This window comes from Humulus lupulus, chromosome 5, assembly GCF_963169125.1.
Source record: "Humulus lupulus chromosome 5, drHumLupu1.1, whole genome shotgun sequence".
Taxonomy (NCBI): Eukaryota; Viridiplantae; Streptophyta; class Magnoliopsida; order Rosales; family Cannabaceae; genus Humulus; species Humulus lupulus.
The window spans coordinates 229,276,408-229,296,974 of record NC_084797.1 but is presented as its reverse complement, the minus strand read 5'-3'; the positions used below and the strand labels follow the sequence as shown (position 1 = coordinate 229,296,974).

The following is a 20,567-nucleotide window of genomic DNA, read 5'->3' as shown; positions in this document are numbered from 1 at the left end:
TAAAAGTTCCAAGAGTTTAACATTCAGGATCCCAAAATGAGGTTTGTAAAATATTTACAATTCAAAGTAGATTTACAGATGACTAATTATCAAAAACATATTTTAATACAGCCATTTCTCAAAATTCCCCCAACCAAAGCAGTCGGGCAGGCCAAACATGTACGCGTCGCCCCCACGCTCTCCGTACTCATGGCTGGTTGACTTTCTCCTTGCCCTTACCTGAAACGCAGAGCACCCGTGAGCCGAAGCCCAGCAAGAAAACTCATACAGCACATAACATATGCATATCATACAATCACTATAGCAGATAACTCACAGTTAATCAAATAGTCCATAAGATTTAAACACATTTACGGCCATGCCGTCCCAGAAGTGTTACCAAAGCCTGGGTTCTCGGTCCACACCGTAAGGATATCCCATGTATCCATTGGGGTCTCACCCTAACCATAAGCACTCCATGTGCTAGGTGTTATTCCCGGCCTCATTGCCATTCTCGGCCTTCGCCGTTCTCGGCCCCTCGCCGTTCTTGGCTCCTTTGCTGTTCATTCTACTATATCCACACATATAGCAAACCTAAATAGCATTCAAGCATATAATAATTCAATCAAAGCTACACCCTAACAATAATGCAATCTAGGGCCGTGCCCTGCAACAACACTATGGGCCTATGCCTTGCTCTACGGGTACTACAGTTTTCTTACCTGTATCCCGAGCTTTCCGATGCACCAAGGTCACAAGTACGGTCCTCTATCCCGAGCCTCTCTGAAATCCTAGTCACAACACATATAAAACACTTTTAATATTAACCAATCCCAAAACCACTTCCCGGGACCAATCTCGTACTCTCGGGACCTCTAATTCCCTAAAACAATGTATGGGAGCCATCCCCAGAGCCCCCGGGAAAAAGCCCTAAAAATGCAAAATTTGACTGTCAAAAATAGCCTAGGGCCGCGGCACTCCCATCAAGGGCTGCGGCGCCCAGAAGCTTTCCCTGATCCTGATGCAAGGATGCACTGCGGCACCAAAGAACAAGGTCGCGGCGCCCCTACGCGAACCCAGAATTCATGGTTTTCCCCTGCATTTTCCCCGAGCCAAAACACTCCCAATTCAACCTAAACACATACCTAAACCCCAAAACCAATTTTAAACCACAAATAAACCATCTAACAACCTATAAACACCATTCACAAGTATAAACACATAATCACCTCCATAAATCACACTTTGATTCCAAATCTCAGTAGTTCAAACCAGCAAGTTAGAAACTTAGACCAAAGCCTACAAAAACCTAAACCATGCTTCAAATTCCTTAAATCACAACAGAAATAAACCTCATAATTGCACAGAATCCTTACCTCAAGTGAAGAATTAAACCTTAAGCTCCCTTGATTCCAGCTTCAAGCTACTTCCCCCTTGATTATCCAAATTGAATTTTCCAAGCCAAACCAGCCATATTTCCTTTAAATTCCCACACTTAATCTCTGAAAATCAAACTTAAATTTAAACAAGAACAGAGCATAACTCTTACCTCTGAATAATCCTAGCTTAAACTTGATTTTGGTTGCCTCAAACCCCTTGAATTTCCTCCTAGGTTTCAAATTTCAGCTCTCCTTCTTATTTCCCTTTCCTTCTAGCTTTTTCTTCAAATTCCAGCATAAACCAATATGTGACTAAGTGTTATACATGGTTCCTCTTTTCCTTCAGCTGGAGCTTATCTACCCTTAGCCAAATGACCATTCTACCCTTCCATAAAAATTCTCTCCTAACTAAACCTCAAGGACACTTTTGTCATCTCATCTCTATTACAATTCTACCATTTTCCCATCACAACTTGTTACTCTCAGCAGTTACTAATGGTTACTCAGGTTACTCAATCACCAATAACCATTAACCACTAATTCTCAACTCAACTTACGAAATTCCCAAAGTACCCCTAGGCTCTTCCCGAGCCGGGTATAAAATCCCGTTGTGACTTTTAAGTTAACTAGCTCCCTAGGACCGTCTCAGCTCGTGCATCACATTAATATCACCACACTCATGTGGTACAAATCACATAATACAATTATCACATATATGCCCTCAACGGGCTAAAATTACCAATTTACCCCTAACATACGAACGGGGCCCACATGCATATTTATAACACCTAAACATGCATTCTAATCACATATTCATTCACATTCATATATTATCATGCTAATTCACTTATTTGCCTCCAGGCACGCTAATCAAGGTCCTAAACCTTATTAGTAACTTGGGGTGTTACAGGTATCATGTCCACTCTTACCCATGTTAAGCTTGCCAACATGATAAAGGCCCACCAGCTATCGCCAGACATCAAGTTCATAATTCCAAATCGTGAATACCATGCCACTGAGCTGCCTAAGGGGCTTGTTGCTTTCAGCGACTCCATAATAAACTCGGTGGAGTCTTGCCGCTCCACCCCTTTTTTGTCAAGGTACTAAACTACTTTGAGTTGGCGCCCCTTCAACTATCCCCGAACTCTTGGGTGGTGCTCAGTTGTTTATACATATTATACAAACAAGTGCACTCTAGAGGGCCTTCCATGAGTGAGGTTCATCACATCTATACCCTTAGGATGAACCCTACTGCCCCCGCTTCTATCTGCCCCAGAAAGTCGTGGCCCATATAGGGTATCCCCTTGTGGAGGGCTCCATTTCCAACAGAGGCTCATGGAAGAGTGACTTCTTCTTCACCCCCAGCGTGTCCACCCAATATACGCGCTTCAACACTTCAAGTAAGCCCATTCCCACCTTGAGTTTGTATATAAGAAATTTCTCTTTTACCCCTCCATTTTCTAGTTTATCTAACTATGGTTGTTTCTTTTTTCTTGACTGCAGGTCTCGAACGGGTCATCGGCCCTACCTTGAAATCATCAGCCCGCGATCGAGTGGCGCAGATCCTAGATGTGTCGGCCTTCCGCAAAGAGGCATGTGGCCTTTTTACAGAGGGCAATCTTTATGCATACAAGTTGCTATCTCCGGATCAAGTTGTTTCCTTATGCTCTGTCTCATCCAAATCTACCGTTCCGTGGATATATGGTGGTGATGAAGACGGTTATGATGAGGCAGCTGATAAAGATTATGTCTACCCATTGGATGACCATATGGACACGGAAGAGGAGGTGGAGTCCGAGAATTACTCATGTTTATGGTCCTTGTCCGGTGGGGCTAGAAATGTGGCTGACGATGGACACACCGATGGTGTTACTTCTCAGGTTCCATCGTTGATGCTTGGGGGCGAGTCTACTTTCAACACCCATGCTCCTCCCTCCCCCCCCCCCCCCTTTCTATCCCGAAGAGGAACTTTGTCATTCCTTCTTTTGGTGAGGCCCTTCCACCCTCGGGGGGGGGTGCTTGAGGCGGGCGTCTTTGGGTGCCTCTCTACCTAAAGAGGTGACTTCGCGACCCTTAGCCTCCCATGCATATGCAGATGGATTGAGACCTTCTCGGTCTCCTTCCCTGTCTAAGCATGACTCGACAGGCACACGTGCTTCCCCCCGCCAAGCTTATGCTTTCACTTCTAGAGGCAATCCTCTAGCAAGCCAGTATGGGGAAGCCATGAACCGTTACATGGGCAACATTCCTAAAGGTGAGTAAGGATCTATGCACGACATTACCGATGTCGAGTAGAGTGAGGCTTACATGAGAGCCTCCATGCAGGTATTTGTCAAAACACTCAATGTATGTTTTTTTGGTTTTGATATCACTTGACCCTTAATGTTTTATTTTGTTTCTTTGTCCTCACTCAGGCTTTTATCCTGGGTCACCGGCTTGTCGCCTCAAGCTCTTCATCCACACAACGGCTACAGCTCGAGCTCGAGGGGGCAATGAAAAATCTCTCGATGGCCGAGGCAGAAAAGAATAGTATGTCCACACGGGTCCGCGACTTGGAGGGTCAACTTGTTGAGGCGGTTTTCCAGAGAGACGCTGCTCTAGCCAAGGCTGCTTCAACCTCTCACTCCAACACTAGGCTTGAAGCTACCAACCACACTCTAAATGAGAAGATTACTGCTCTTGACACCGAACTTGTAAATGCTGAGAACGACATAATTGAGCTCACGTTGCACGCCATATGGAGGACCAACCCTGACGTCGACCTGTCTCCCTTTGCAGATTATGCAACTAGGAAAATCTCTAAGTGGAAAGGTCAAGGTGGAAACACGTAGATCCCTCTTCAAGGCTTATGTGCATACATATATGTTGCTGCCGTGTAATCCTCCATATTGTTTTCCTTTTTTTTTTGAACTCCTCATAAATCTTTAATGGTGTGTGGAACTCTTGATTTGTATGTCCTTGTTTGTTTTTTATATCGACTATGAGGATGCATTGGCCTTTCTAGCCTTTGTCGTTCTCTTTTGATTATTAAACTTAAGGGACTTTGGTAAGTCCCTCTTATTATTTTTTTGATGAATTCCTTATCTCTTCCTTGGTCTGATGATGATAATCTTTTTGGTGCACCTTGACTATACTTGTAAGGACATGTTAACCCCTTGGGTTCTTGGTATCCTTTTATATTCTTTATGCCCACTTGTTATTTCTTGCGAGAAGTGTCCTTCTCGTCATTATACATAATACTATCTTTACAATGGTCTCTTTTAGGACCCTTTTTGGCTAGACGGCTTGGTGGTCGCTCCAGGCTTATTGGTGGATGCTCATCTTGAGGTTTTTCCTCTCGTGGAGGTATCAACCCTTATTAGGAGGCTCTTCTTGTAGGACCTTTTGACCCTCTTAATGTTCATAAGGGTAGCTAATCCTCGTGAACTCAAGAGATGCCATGCAAGGTTTTCTTCCTTATTTCCTTTTTTTTATAAGGGTCTCTTTTAGGACCATTTTTGGCAATATACTCTGCCCCCCAAATGGTTGGCGAGATTTACCTCGTCGAGCACTTTGATCATTTTGCTCATGCACTTTGATAATTCCATTTGGTGATAGGTACACAAGAGTTAGATATGTGCTCACGTAAATGAGGAGTGTATCATTCCAATAAGAAACATATTCATTAAAAATAAATAGATTACATAGATATCTATGGCAACATTGTTCTTACTACATATCAGGGCATCTAGGTTACCCCTCTAATTCATAGCTGTTTTTAAGGGGAGGAATCACAACTAAGTTGGGTGGCTAACTATGGTAACCCTTTTGATCTAGCATACTAAAAGTGGAGTTTTACCTGATGCTCCCTTCCAGGCGCTTATGCCCGCCCATCAGTTCTAATCTCCTCAGTAACTGTGGGGTTGAACTCACGTGGGTTTGCGCTCCTATGCACTACCATGGCCATAGGTTCTGGCAATTTCATGACTGTACAGAGGGACATGTTATAACATTCCCTGGCTTCTTTCTATTCCCTTTTCACGCTCGCTACTCCCCCAAGAGTTGGGAATTTTATGGCCAAGTGGTATACCAAGGTGATAGTCTTCAATTCTCTCAGGGAGGGTCTCCCTAATACCGCGTTGAAGGCCGAGGAACAACTTACTACGACAAAAAATTTCATTACAGTGGTCTGTCTGGGCAGCTCTCCCATGGTGAGGGCTAACTCGATTGTGCCCAGGGGCTGTATCGAGTCTCCTGTGAACCCATACAGAGAGGTGTCGCAGGGTTTTAAGTTTCTGATGTCCAGTCCCATCTTCTCTAAGTTCGGGCGATATAGGATGTCTACAGAGCTCCCATTGTCTACCAGAACCCGACGTACTTTCATGTTGGCCAGCTGTACACTTAACACCAAGGGGTCATTGTGTGGAAAATTCACACCCCGCACGTCTTCTACGATGAAGGTTATTGAATCATTTTCCCCTTTAAAAAAATTTGGGGGTCGTTTTTCTAAGCTTAGCATGCATGGGGGTGGACTTCGTCTGGCTTCCTTGGCGTATCTATCTCGCCCCTTTCTCGATTCTCCTCCGAATCCTAGTCCTCCAAATATCGTCCTCACCTCTCCATGCACCTCTGGGACTACATCTCGTGCTTGTGGTGAAGGTGGTCTATCATCTGGTCTTTCATTTTCTCTTCGAACATATCTCCCCAAGTGCCCCCTGTGTATGAGTTCCTCAATTTCCACCTTTAAATGAGTGCATTCTGCTGTGGTGTGGCCAATGTCTTTATGATACTGACAGTAATTTTTGGGGTCTCTCTTTGATCGATCTCTCTTCATTAGTGGGGGTCTCCTGAAGGGGACCTGATTCTCGTTTACTATGAAGATATGCTCCCTAGTATGTGTTAAGCCAGTGCAGAAGGTGTGGGATGTTTGCCTAGGATTACCTCTGTGTTTGTGCTTCCTCTGGTGGCCATCTCTTGGGCCTTCGTACACCCTTTTCTTTTTTGCGTCATTCGAACCTTCAGGGGCTAAGGGCTTGACAAGTGATGCCTTCAAGTTCTCATGGCTGTCTTCGACACAAATGTACTTTTGTGCCCGTTCGTAGAAATCGTCTAAGTTAGTGACCTCCCTTTTGAGCATATTATCCCAAAGCTTACTGCCTGGGCGCACTCCAGCCATGATTTCCATCTCGAGTTCTCCCCTGGTCAGGCTTCCCACTTTAGCTGCCTTCATGTTGAACCTATGGATGTAGCTCTTTAAGCTTTCTCCTTCTCCTTGCTTTATATTAGCAAGGCTAGTGCCCAGTAGGGTATAATCGTGTACGGCATGATGTTGTTGGATAAACTCATCGGAAAATTATTTCCATGACCCAATGGCCCCCGGCCTCAGCCTCTTGAACCACTTGTATGCAAGCCCCTTCAGCGTGACAGCGAAACAGTGACACCTTTCTCTGTTATTGATCCCTCTCAGCTTCACTAAATCGTTAAAGGCATCCAAGTGGTACTTGGGGTCCGAGGTGCCCTCATATGGGGTCATATGAGGTTCTTTAAAGTTAGTCAGGAGTCGTTCAACTGGATTTCTCACGTGAAGGGTGACTCATAATCGAACTCTTCATCGGTAATGTGCCCCCTAGACGCCGTGACGATCTTGCTCCGAAGGATCCTCATCTCGGTGTCTAGCTCCTGTCGCCTCCTATTCAAGGAGTCCCCCAGCTCAGTAGGGCTAGCCTTTCTCTTCTCTCTACCCTTTGGAAGGGCCATAGGAGATGTCGTCCTTACTTATGACCTCCTCCCATTGAGTTTTTCTCTTAGGTCATGTGGCACCTCCTTAGAGATGACCTCAGCTTCATTCTTACGACCACAGTCGTCCCTCCGCCTTTGCTCCTGGGGGTATTTCGTCGACCTAGGTCCCTCATGGTACTTTTTCTGGGGGTGATTCTGGTGGAAAGTCGGGTTCTACCATCGTATACGGGGACAGTGGTTTCTTTTCTTTCACGCTCTTTCTCCTTGTGCTTTGGAATGGGTATGCTCGACTTTCCTTGTAGAAGGACATTTAAAACTTCTTGCATGTTCTCTAGTGTGGTTTCCAGTCTTCGATTCTTTTTGTGTAACATGCAAACCTCGTCCTCATAGAAGCGAGTCCTTGAGCTGGAACGCACTGAGTGCACTCGGGGACTCTTGCCTGGCCTATGTGTCGAGGGATCCGGGTCTCAGTGGCCAGAGCGTGGTGCCACTGAGGGTTGAGGATGTAGGTGCGCTGGTGGCTCTGAATGATCTCTGCCGGGTTGGACAGCTAGGGATGATACTTCCTTCTCCTTCCTCGGGGCAGGATGTTCCTTCGGTATATCTCCATGCTTAGGCTGAGGGGGGTCTTTCCTGGAGGCCCTCAGCTGTCCTCCGTCCAGATGAACCTCAACATCTTGAAGTTGACGTAAGCGTTTCAAACGCCTTGGCATTTTTCCTTGCTGGAAGTGATGAAAGAAGTTGGCTTGATACTTCTTCTTCCCACAGACGGTGCCAAACTGTTGACGGTAAGAACTCGTCAACGATTATAGAATCAGAAAACTCAAAATGTGTTGCAAAAATCTTGTAGAAAGAAGATAGAAGGTTCTGGAAGCAAGAATATGCAGCACTACAATGGTGCAGAAATGGTCTCTTCCTTAATGCTCTCAGCATACAAAGAATTTTCCAAACCCTTACTATGAGGGGTGGAAGTCTATTTATAGATGAGCTCTAATGACCCTTGATACATGGTGGTCCAAGGGGACAAGAACGTGTGCAGGTACATTGTCGGGGTTGTGCTGCAGGACATTGTGGTGTCGGCTCTGGTACATGGTCGAAGGTGCCCAGGTAGTGCCTTTACTCTTTGTACGGGTTTGTACCACCACTACTTGTCGGATACGCACGCCAGGGTCATGCCTCTATCCTTCTCAGGGTTTTACACCCTGTGCTCGTACATGTACTTCATGCCCAATGGTCCCTCTTACCTTTCCAAAGTAAGTCTTTTCTCCAAACTTCTTTATATTTTGCTAAGTGTTGAATAACTTATGGATCCCTTAATGGAGATAACATGGGTCTCCTCGTTGTGTAGAAGGGTTTCGAGCCTGGCATAGCAAGACTCTTATTTGCAATGGCATACTTTGGGACTTGATGTAGGGCCTGGAGATGGGTATATGTGAAGCTTGGAGATGCGAGTGACTTGGAGATATGCAAGGCTTGGGAGGTGGGCTTCTCTATGCGAGGCCCTTGAGTCTCTAAGGTTCACGTGGGTAGTTTTGAGGAATGGCGTGTGTGTGCTTAGGCATGGGCCTCACTATGCGAGGCCCTTGGTGCCTCGGCGGGTGCGCACGCGGCTCAAGCGTCCATGCGAGCGGCCTTGAGGACAGGCATGTATGTGCTTGGACATTCACATGGCTTGGGCATGGACCTCTCTATGTGAGGCCCTTGGTGCCTCGATGGATGTGCTCGTAGTTCGGGCATCCATGCAAGCGGCCTTGAGGATGGACGTGTATGTGCTTGGGCATTCACGCGGCTTGGGCATGGGCCTCGCTATGCGAGGCCCTTGATGCCTTGGCGGAGGCGTACGAGGCTCGGGCATCCGTGTGAGCGACTTTGAGGAAGGGCCTCGCTATGCAAGGCCCTTGTATCTCGGCATTTAGTCGATCGCGGATGTCCTGCTTAGACTTGTGTCAAAGAGACCTTTCTTTCTTGAGGTCCCACTTAATGGCTTGGCCCGTGGTGATGAAGGGGAAAATTATTCCATATTCACAGATATATAACCCACATATTACATATATTCAATTACAGGGAATCTCAGTCCCAATAACAACCACATGGGTGCAGTTTTCTTACCTTGAATCTCGAGCGATAAATAAAGAGCGGTCTCGAGCACGATCCTTAGTCCTGAGCCTTAACAATAATCCTAGTCATAAGCAATGATGGATCACTTATCAAATTCTAATCCAATTAAATGTTTAGGAAACAAATGCTAGCCTCTGGGACCTCGAATTCTACTAAACCGGGTAGTAGAATTCGTCTCGAGCAGTTAGGTTTGAATCCCGAACCTCCTCGAGCCTAAGAACCTTGGTTGCCCGTTATTTCCCATTTAGGGCTGTGACTTGCCTATAAGGGTCGTGGCTCGCCCCTAAGACAGAGACCCAGCCCTCCCTGCTGAAGGGCACGGGCCGCGACTTGCACCCCTTGGGTCGCGGTGCGCCTGGCGAATCAGAGGCATCCTAGCCTTTTCAAGCATGCGGGTCGCGACGCCTGAAGAACAGGGCCACGAACCGAGGCCCCAAACCTAGAAATTCCCTCTTTTTCCAGCGTTTCTTCTTCAGCCTAACCTCAAATTCATACCCTAAATCACCAGCCAAACTTGGATTTAAGCCTAGAATTCCTATCATTTTAGCCAAAACATTATATCTAGCATATAAACAATTCTTACTCTCCCTAAGCACCCAACGTCAGCTTAAGAAACCAGAATCCATGCAGGCTCTAACTTCAACATAATTTGAACAGAATTCAACAATTCAAATTGAAACTTACCTCAGTTTATGGCTTGAATTCCTCAGCTATACTCTGTCCACCTCTAGCCCAAACTCAGCTCAATTCCCAGCTTGCTCCCTTGAGTTCCTCCATAAAAATTCAAAGGTTTCCCCTTAGTTCTAGGGAGAGGAAGAAAAGAACGTTTTTGTGAGTTGAGAGATTTCTTGTATATTCTGTCATTCCTAGAATCAGCTAGGTGTAGCATCCTTAACTTCGAAAAGACCAAAATGCCCTCAAAGACCCACTTAACCTTTTAATTGCCCTAAGGGTAAGATGGTCTTTCCCTTAATTCCCGCTAATTCCTCGAGTCATCCTACCAATTGCCAACTAATTCCGTCATGCTCAACTAATTACCAAAAATTCACTTGTTACTCAATAAACCTCAAAATATATTCCAAGTTCCCAAAATACCCCTAAGCTCACCCGAGCCGGGTATTAAACCCCTGTGACTATTTCGCTAATCCACTCACTAGAATCGTCTTGAGCCATATACTACCAATATATTCACATAATAATGTGGTCTCAACTATTTATCACATATAATCACATTTATGCTATTAACGGACCAAAATTATAAATATGCCCTTATAAACAGTAAAGGACCCACATGCATATCTAATACTCATAAACATGCATATAATATATTCACATAATTATATAAATCACGCATGCCACATAGTCACGCATTTAACCAATTACACACACATATGTCCAATTATGCTCTCCCGGCACGCTAATTCAGGTACCAAATCCTATTAGCATTTTTGGGTCGTTACAAAAGTAGTGGGTCGGTACCTCATATTGAGCCCACTAAGATACGCAGGGGCCCGCCAACACACTAACTAAAGGAATTTACCATTTATTGTACATTTAAGTGTCCATTAAGGGAAGATAATTGTAATTAGCCCTCATTTTCCTCATTAGGGAACTAATTACCCTCATTGTAAAGGACTTCTTATTCATTTCTTGTTTTCAGAGCTTTGCAAGAACATTGTCTGAAAAACTTCCATAAAAGTTTAACATTTGCAAACTTTAAATAAATCTCCTGAATACAAGTGATTCAAGAATTATAGTTAATTTATAATCTGAATTACGTAAAATCTCATGTCTCTTTCTCTATTTCTTTAAGCTTTGTTTAATTAGATGTTAGCAAAAAAACTAGTCAACATTATTATTATTTAATTTCAAAATAAAATGTTTTACTCGTACTTTTAGTATTTTAGGGTGTCAATTCTGATAATTAAATGATCATTCTTTGAGATATGACTGATTCCACCACTACGAACCTAGCTTGATATGTGGCCAAGTTTGTAATCTCATAGGATCTCCTAATTGAAGAGATCAAATCCCACACGATCTGCTAGTTGAAGAAGAAATCAGAGCATTAAATCCTCTATAAGAAGAAATCACATTTAAATAGAAATCATATCTTAATAGGCCCTTACCGGAAGCCACCTACCCAAGACAGAACAACAACTAAGGCATGCTCTTTGTTTTGCCTGATTTTGGATGTGATGACATGGCATGCCAACGTGGATCAGATACGCCAGCTAAGCTAATCAAGAGGATCAAAATGACTTGATTCCCCTTAGGCTTCCAATGATGGCTTCGCAAGTGGGACTTCACCAATAACATCTTCAGCGAGGTGATGATTACATGACACACATGTTGCCATAGTCATAGACTTCATTCATTCAACAATCTTGCCTTAAATTAAGAATGTGTGTGCCATGGACATTGCCAGATTTGGTAACTGCAAATGTTAGGGACATCTTGACTCCTGTAGGGAGTAAGTAAGCTATGATGCGAAGGGAATTGTCCCATCAGGCTCAACTATATTTATTTACTGTAAGGTCATTTGCAATGTAACACCAAAAATTTCTATTTAATGTTGTAGTATCATCAATGTAACATTATATATGATTGCATTTTGTTGTATTTGCTACAGTACACAGCATATATATTGTGTATTGTAGCACACAGGGTTCTCTTTTTTTTTTCTTTTATTATTTTATTATATATATTTTTTATATTATTATATATATTTTTTATATTATTATTTATATATATATAATTTAGAATTTAGTTTATTATGTGGAGATTAAATTGTATATACCACAAATTATTTTTATTAATTATAATTTAAATAAAACATTATTAAATACTTGTGGGACGAATATAGTAACCCAATAATTAAAATATATATTTTCAAATGTGTCTTTTAGGTTTAATTTAATCTAATGTAATGTAATATTTTTTTTCCATAAATGTAATATTTTTTCTCTAGTGATGTAATCTTTTTGTTACTACATGCAATATGATTTTTTAATTTATCGAGTTTTAATTATTTATATAGTATTATTGTCATGTAATTAATGAGTAGTTTTATTTAAAATACTAATTAGATATAATAATTGTGATGATTTTGATAAATTAATATAATAATAAAAAGAATATTCAATTTATTTAAAAAAATAATATAATAATAAAAGAAAATTTAAAAAAATTGTAATTTTTAGTATTGTGATTAAAATAAAAATAGTTTTTTACACCAAATTTGATGTTGGTGTGACACTGAATTTGGTGTCTAAGATTGGAGATGCTCTAAATACTAGAATTTGGAACCATTAATGGTTGGACTCTCATTTGTATTAGAAAGGGCATTTATTCTCTGTAAAAGACACACCATTAATAAACTGACTAAAGTAGACGTATGTTACTGATCAAACTACTATAATCTTTTTTTCTTCATGTACTGCTTTTTTATTCACTCTATGCTTTATGCACAAAAGTTCTCACTACGTTAATTAATTAGTTATCCCCAAAATCGACTCCACACTCTTAAAAATCCCAAACAACCTAACGGCCATCAGCACCCACAATTTGCTTGTAATGAAAGCTCACCAGTCTTGTTACTTCCAAGCTAAAGCTCGAGGGTTAAATTATCTATCTCTTCAAAGCAAAATATTCTTTTTGACTCCCTTAAATATACTTCTTCACTAAATATTATTTAATTCATATCATCTAGAGATAATAACCAAAGTACAATTTTGATAGGCTCCCATCATTTATTATAAGTCATACTAAATAGAGTCACTAATAGTAGTTCTCGGGTTCGAATCTAGCACAAAGACTAAGTCTAAAATTCAAGCTAAGTAACAACCTATGTTTTCGAGTTTTCCTTTGTATCAAAAACAAAATCTACACCAAAATAATACATCTTTCATTTCCCATATGCCTATCCTAATAAGGATAACAAGCGCATTTTTATAATTAAACAAGAACATATTTTCTTAAAAAAAAAAAGTTATTTTTAACAATCAATTGTATCTACCATCTATTCCACCACAACTAAAATTCATTACAAAACAGGTTTGTCTTTCGTCATACTCATTCCCCACTTTGCTCAACCCCAAAGATATATACACTCACACCTTTCTCCTTTATATTTTCATTTGCTAAATAGGTTTCTCTTCTTCTACTTTTTTCTTTTAATGACTTGTTTATGATCAACCAAACTTCTAACCATATTAGAGTTTGATGATGAATCTAACGCAATAATAATAATAATAATAATACATAAATGAAAGTAATTCGAGTAACACGTGACGTCTACTAATCAATATATATAATACATATATAGCTTCACTTTCACTAAAAGAAATTACCATAAGCATTAATAAATCAAATAAATAATGACCCAGATGGGTTTACTTCACCTAGTGGAATGACTTAAGAATCAGAATTCGAACCCTACAACTTAAAAGAAATATTTTAATCCCTAACCAATCTAACCGAAGATTCAAACAAACAAAAATTTAAGGAGGTTCTATCTAATAAATATACTTTTGTATAAATGTGTTTGTAAATAAAGGAAAAGTTAAAAAAAAAACGTTTTTATTAATTAAGCTATACTTTAATGTATATTTGGTGGTTCAGAGAATCGATTGGGATAAATATTTTTTATTTAACTTCTATATTATGTATTCTTAAACTGAAATAAATACTATATTCCTAAAGTTTAGCCTCGTTTAGAATTGAATTTGTGTCTCATTTTTAAAATTTTGACAGATCAATTAAAATTTTGAAAAATTGTTTATTACTTTTCAACATTTTTGTTTCCTTTTTACTTTTCAACTTTTTTTTAGAGATATGTCTAATCTTGACTGGTTGAATATCATCTATGTAATAATGTATTTAATTTGAAAACTCAAATTACTAGTCTCATGTGGTTCATTTCATGATTGAATATATATCATCTATGTAATAATGTATTTAATTAAAATTACCATTAAAGAAAAATGATAAATAGTAGAGTCTTTATGAGATTTGTAATAATAATATTGATTTGCTGACAATAACGAAACTCAACACTTATTTTGGTTGGGTTAACGAAATTGAACATAAAAATATCTATTTTACAAGCTAAAAAATTAGAATGTAAATCAATTATTTTCACTACTATAAATATATATTTTTTCTGCGTTTTTTTTCAATCTTAAATAAAAAATACAGATATAAGATTTGAATGGTTCTGAAATATCACATTTAATACTCATCTAAAGAAAAATACTATGATATTGCATTTTTTTTAAAAAAACATAGTGTAAAGTTTTAATTTAGGGGTCGGGGAGCACTTTTCTCTGCAGTTTTTCAAAATAACCGCGGAGAAAAGTTCTCCAGCCTTGTAAACTCGAACCCGACCCTTCATTTCCTCACTTTAGTCATTTTCACAGTCGCACCAAACGGAGGAAACCATTATTCCCCAGCCACGATAAGTCTTATTTTCACCATTTTAAGTGTTTTTTTTTCATTTTCTTCCACATGAATGCTTTAAATCATGTAAATATACATAATATTGATTTATTTTGTAGTTTTAGGGCAAAAATGAAGAAATGTTGAGTGGGTTTAATGTATGTTTATAGGGTTGTTTTCAAGCTTTCTTTTAACGCTTTTGAACGTTTGTGGAGGATTAAAAGATATTTTCATTGTTCAAAACATGTATTGATCACTTCAACTTGACAATGTTTTTAATATTTCGGTTTTTATGAATTTTTTATATTATTTACCTAATGTATCTATTTTTTAATAATGTTAATATTAATTGTATTAATTATTTAAAATGTATTATTTTTTACATAATTTTTTATATTATAATGTTATTTTTTACATAATTTTTTTATATTATTTACATAATGAATTTTTTTAAGTTTACTTTTGTTAATTTTTAGGAATTCAATTACCATATTTACTAATCATTGTTTAAACTTTTATTGTAGGAAATACTTGTTTAAATTTAAAGTGTGCTGAAATTGTTGTACAAGTTCCCGTTGACCCAGAGTTTATAGAAGCTCGCGAGGCTATATTTATCACATCAGAATAAGACGTTCATCAAGTAGCCTCCATGGATAATATTGGATCCTCAGCTATGTTGTTTGGTATGAGGTATGTATCAATTCAACTTGAACTCAATCTGTTTTGTGATAACAAACTATTATTAGAGGAGTTTGAATATATTAGATATCCATCCGTAGTGAAGTCGGTTCTGAGATGAAATTGTGTGCTGCAGAAATAACAGAAGGTTGAGAACATGTGTGTCTTAGTGAAGTAGGTTGTGTGAATTTTGTGTGCTGCGGTGATTTATGGACGAAATTATCCATGTTGATTGTTGTGTTTTGTTTGAATTGAATTTATAGGTACAAATAATTTGATATATGTTATAGAAACAGAGGAAACTCTGCACAATTTTTTTTGATGATATATTATATTATTAATTGAAAATATTTTTGAAATATGCGTGATTGATTCTACAGATGCATTTGAGAAAGCATGCACCCAAATTCACGACAGTTATACAAATTTTTTTGACACCAAACATCTTTCTATTGGCAATGATAATAGTAAAAATTATACAGTGGTTCTTATAGCCACATAGATGATGACTATGGATAGACGAGACCAAATATATTTCATTTCTTAGATTGTTCAGTAAGAACGAACTACCTAAAACATTATTAATATTGTCTTTGTCTTTTAATCATATAATAATCACAATTTATTATTGTTTTAGCCGACATTAAATGTTGGTGGTCGTGATGATGCGGGGGACGACCATAATTCTAAACCCATTGAAAAATTATAAAACTCCACCAATAATAAATGAGGTTATGGAAAAGTAACTTTTTCGATTTTAATATATTCAATGTTAGTTTTTTGAGTTGAGAGTATATATAATATGTAGATAATTCATTTTAATTTTTGTAGAGCATACGCATAGTGTTCGGGAAATAAATACATTGGAGAATTTATAAAAATGACGAGAAGAGAAAGATTTTTCGATCTTCCACTAAGAAAGGGATCGTCACGATAACTAATTTGCCTAGTAAACAACTCTTGGGCTCCTTTTTGTCCAAGACTGGCAGAAAATCATGAATGTGGTTTTTATGTATTAAGATACATTTATGATTTTGTAAATGCACTAAATCCGGCAGAAGTTATCAAGAAGAAAGTATATTATATTTTATACTTTTTTTTTTGTTTAAGAAAAACTATATATAGTACTTAATCATTTAATCTGTATTTACTTGTCAGTAGTTGTTTGACAAAAAGAAATTCAATGTCAAGGACGACCTACTCCCACTACAAAACGATTAGTTAGTAATATTAATGTCATTTATTTATAAAGTCTAATTTTTCTTATGTGTAACTTACTAACTTGACTTATATTTTAAATGGTATTTGTATGTTCTTATTAATTTTTTTTATGTATGTATATACAAATTACTTATACAAACTACTTATGTATATATAAATGACATCTTTTAATTAGTAAGAATATGTTAATATTTTTCTTAATTTTAATTTATCTATTATGTTTATTTAGATAATAATTTATAAAATTAGGTATATAATAATATGTTATTTTATATAAAAAAAAAATAAAAATAATTATAAAAAAATGTTTTTACTGTAGTTTTTTTTAAATAAACTTTCATTGCAGATTTTTTTTTAAATAAACTTTCACTACGTTTTTTTTTTTACATTTATCTGTGGTCGAATATACTACAGGTCTTATTAAGGAAAAAAGTTGCACTGTATTAAGGAAAGAAACCGTGAAGAGAAACTTATTTTGTAGTATTGTTTAATGAAAGATTGTTTTATCAATTCAGTTGAACTTGAATGACTATTTCTTTTAAAAGTATAAGGAAAGACAATTTCATTACATAATAAAGACAAATTTACATTAATTTTTTTTATTATTTCATTTTTATTTTTACTCATACTCCTCTATTTTTATTACTTTCAACCAAGCTTTACATGCTATTATTTATTCGTGATTAGTAAGTAATATCATATTGGCTATTTCATGGTGTATTCTACTTTTTCTATTTTTTATTTAAAAAAAATTGAAATTTACATATCTTAAATATTAAGTACATTTATTATAATTCAATTTCAAAATCCACCTAACATAGAATAATATCACTTTTACAGGAAAAAAAACATAGAATAATATCTTACCAAAGTCCAGACTAACAACCTTGTAAAAAAATCCATAGAAAATGTGCTGTGTCTATGTTATTGGCTAGTCCACACTGCATGGCTTTTGAGGAGGCACACAGAGAATGAAAAGTCAAATATTTTGACTGACCCAGGGATTGGGAGAATAAGACTGAAACCAAACTCGCACCAGCAAACTCATATATCACTTCTTTCCGCGAGAAAATTCCCACCCATCTTCTTTTTTCCGGGAAATTTTTTTACATCTTTCTGAGCTTGGTGAACCGTCCAAGTGCACCGTGATTCATGTGAATCGCAAGGCTCCCATTTATCTCCTTCACATTCGTGTTTTTAGTATAAGAAACCTTCCTTCTTTCATGCCTCAAACCCTGGTAGCCACCGAGTGAGAACCAAACCGAACCAAACACAAACACTTTTGCTTTCTTGATACTTCTCTTCTCTACACATTAAAAAGATATTTTCTTTTCCTTAAAAGGAAGTTTTTTTTTCTTTAATTATCTCTACTCTCTGCTTTGTTTAGTGATTGGTTTTCTAAGGTTTTGGTATCATTTTGGGGGGCCTCCGAGCGATGAGGAACGAAGATCAAACTCTATCCCTTTTTGGGCTTTCTCTTACAGAAAGGCCTAAATGGCAGCAGTTCCTCATTTGCTCTGCTGGGTTCTTCTTTGGCTACCTTGTTAATGGCGTTTGCGAGGTCAGTTCATATATATTTATTGGGATTCGCATAAATATTAATTTTTGGTAAATTTCCCATTTTATGTTAGTTTTTGATAAAGTTATAAAAAAAATTCGATCTTAGTGTCATTTTTTTGGAAATGATAATCGAAAAGCCTTTTTCTTTTTATTCTTATGGGTTCATAATCATAATATTAATTCTAACTTTAGTTTTTTTTTTCCCTTTATACTAAAATAGATTCAAAACAGGTGCTTTTTGCCATTAATATGTTCACATTATTCATTCTTCTCTTGGAGCTTTGTTTCTTTGTTTTTTATTCAATAATTCTTGAAATTCCCCTGTTCTTTTCAATCATACAATTTCATCACTTCATCACTTTTGTGCTAAAGTAGTATGAAAAGTAGATTGCTTTGCCTTGCTATGTTCATATAAAAATCCATTTTCTTTTTTCTTTATGGTCAATGATATATAAATTTGCTTAATCTCAGGAGTACGTGTACAACCGACTTCAGTTTAGGTAAGCTTTCTTTCAATTATTTCTACCAAATGTATACTTTTTAACAAAATATGAAGTTAATCTTTAGTCCATTTTACCAGCTATGGGTGGTACTTCACCTTTGTGCAAGGATTTGTATACATTATACTAATATACCTACAAGGATTCACCACCAAACAAATGGTTAACTCATGGAAGACTTATGTAAAGCTCTCCGGTGTTTTAATGGGTTCTCAAGGACTCACCAAAGGGTCTTTGGCTTTTCTTAATTATCCTGCTCAAATCATGTTCAAATCCACTAAGGTAAAAAAACGCTGTCAATCGATTCAAAATTGTTAAATTTGACCCTTTTTTGTATTCTCTTTTTGTTCTTATTTTTTAGCTGTGGAAATTCAGGTATTACCTGTCATGATCATGGGTGCCTTCATTCCAGGACTGAGAAGGAAATACCCTCTTCGTGAATATGTATCTGCAATACTTCTAGTTATTGGTTTGATACTGTTCACCTTAGCTGATGCTCAGACATCTCCCAATTTTCGCGTCTTGGGAGTTATAATGATTTCGGGTGCTCTAGTCATGGATGCTTTTTTGGGGAATTTGCAAGAAGCTATCTTTACTTTGAATCCAGACACCACCCAGGTTAGCTCTATTCTCTACCATTCTTCTCATTGATTTTTCTCTTTGTAACGTTTGTTTATTTATTTATATTTGTAACTGCAGATGGAGATGTTGTTCTGCTCAACTGTTGTTGGGTTACCTTTTTTGCTTCCTCCTATGATTCTCACAGGAGAATTGGTCAAGGCTTGGAACTCTTGTTACGAGGTAAATTAGTAAAAAAGTTGGCTAATAAAACTAAAATTTATTCAACTTCTTCAAGTTCCAATATCAAAAACACGATCTTGCTCATTATGTCACTGAAAAATCTTTGCAGCATCCGTATGTTTATGGGGTGCTAGTGTTTGAAGCCATGGCGACTTACGTCGGCCAAGTTTCTGTGCTGTCCCTCGTTGCTCTTTTCGGCGCAGCCACCACTGCCATGGTAATTCTAAAAAGCTTAAATCTCCTACCTATACTTCATACTTGAACATTTAGTTGGTTTTGCTATTTTTGCTGGTTCTTGAGTTAGATTAGTAAGGAACTAAGGATAGAGATTGAGAATGCTAACATGTTCTTCACAATGCACATTGTTTGAAGTTCGAGCTCTTCTGAAGTACTTGTTGAAATTGCTGTAGTTTTATGTTGCTTGATATGCCTTTCTATGTTGGTTTTGCAGATAACAACGGCTAGAAAAGCAGTGACTTTGTTGCTTTCATACGTGATATTTACAAAGCCAATGACTAACCAACATGGGCTAGGACTTCTTCTCATATCTATGGGAATAGTAGTTAAGATGGTCCCAGAAAACAAAATCCCCAGTTGGAGTTCAGTCCAATATGCTGTTGCCAAACACGCCAAATCCAATTCCAAAGCAGACAAGGCTATAATAAGAGACTCGGAAGAGTCAGGAGACGAGGAGAAAAGAGCCCTGGTCTGACTCATTAAAGATCGTGGTTTTCTGTCTATTTTGTTTCATTGCCCTTCGAAATTTCAATTTCTTTTTTAGGTTATTTGCGTCGATAGTTCTCAAGTTATTACGTTTGTAGTACTTAAGTACTCAAATTATTTTTTTGCGACAAAAGTACCTTCTGTCCATGTTTTTGTGTAGTTTGGTACAACCGTCAATTCTAATCATTAAGTTCGTTTGTAAAACATAGGAAAAAATATCTAATTAAAGAGATATTTGCAGCGACAGTACCTAATTTAAAAGATGTTTGCGGTGAAAATACCAAATTTAAGAGATGTTTGCAATGAAAATACTCAAGTTATAAGTAAATTTTACACCATATAGGTGGATTTAACAACGAAACAGATAACTCCACTAAAACATGATGGAATGTATTTTTGTTGTCAAAAAAATAAATTAGGTACTTAATTGCTACAAACATAATAATTTAAG

At 37.7% G+C, this 20,567-nt stretch overlaps 1 protein-coding gene across 1 annotated transcript; it reads left to right on the top strand.

The window, feature by feature from the left end:
- Positions 1 to 17,586: 17,586 nt before the first annotated feature.
- On the top strand, positions 17,587 to 20,362 carry LOC133778317 (UDP-galactose/UDP-glucose transporter 2-like). The gene is made up of 7 exons (XM_062218206.1): positions 17,587 to 18,093; positions 18,564 to 18,592; positions 18,673 to 18,874; positions 18,968 to 19,210; positions 19,292 to 19,393; positions 19,503 to 19,610; positions 19,845 to 20,362. The coding sequence occupies exons 1-7, from the start codon at positions 17,968 to 17,970 to the stop codon at positions 20,103 to 20,105; spliced, it is 1,071 nt and encodes a 356-aa protein (XP_062074190.1). The 5' UTR covers positions 17,587 to 17,967; the 3' UTR covers positions 20,106 to 20,362.
- The last annotated feature ends 205 nt before the right edge of the window (positions 20,363 to 20,567 follow it).

What these genes read in the sequence shown, in the direction of transcription:
- LOC133778317 (XM_062218206.1), top strand. Translation starts at nt 17,968, where the DNA reads ATGAGGAACGAAGATCAAACTCTATCCCTTTTTGGGCTTTCTCTTACA. An exon ending in TCATGTTCAAATCCACTAAG is followed by an intron (nt 18,875 to 18,967) that starts GTAAAAAAACGC and finishes GTGGAAATTCAG; the next exon opens with GTATTACCTGTCATGATCAT. An exon ending in TGAATCCAGACACCACCCAG is followed by an intron (nt 19,211 to 19,291) that starts GTTAGCTCTATT and finishes TTGTAACTGCAG; the next exon opens with ATGGAGATGTTGTTCTGCTC.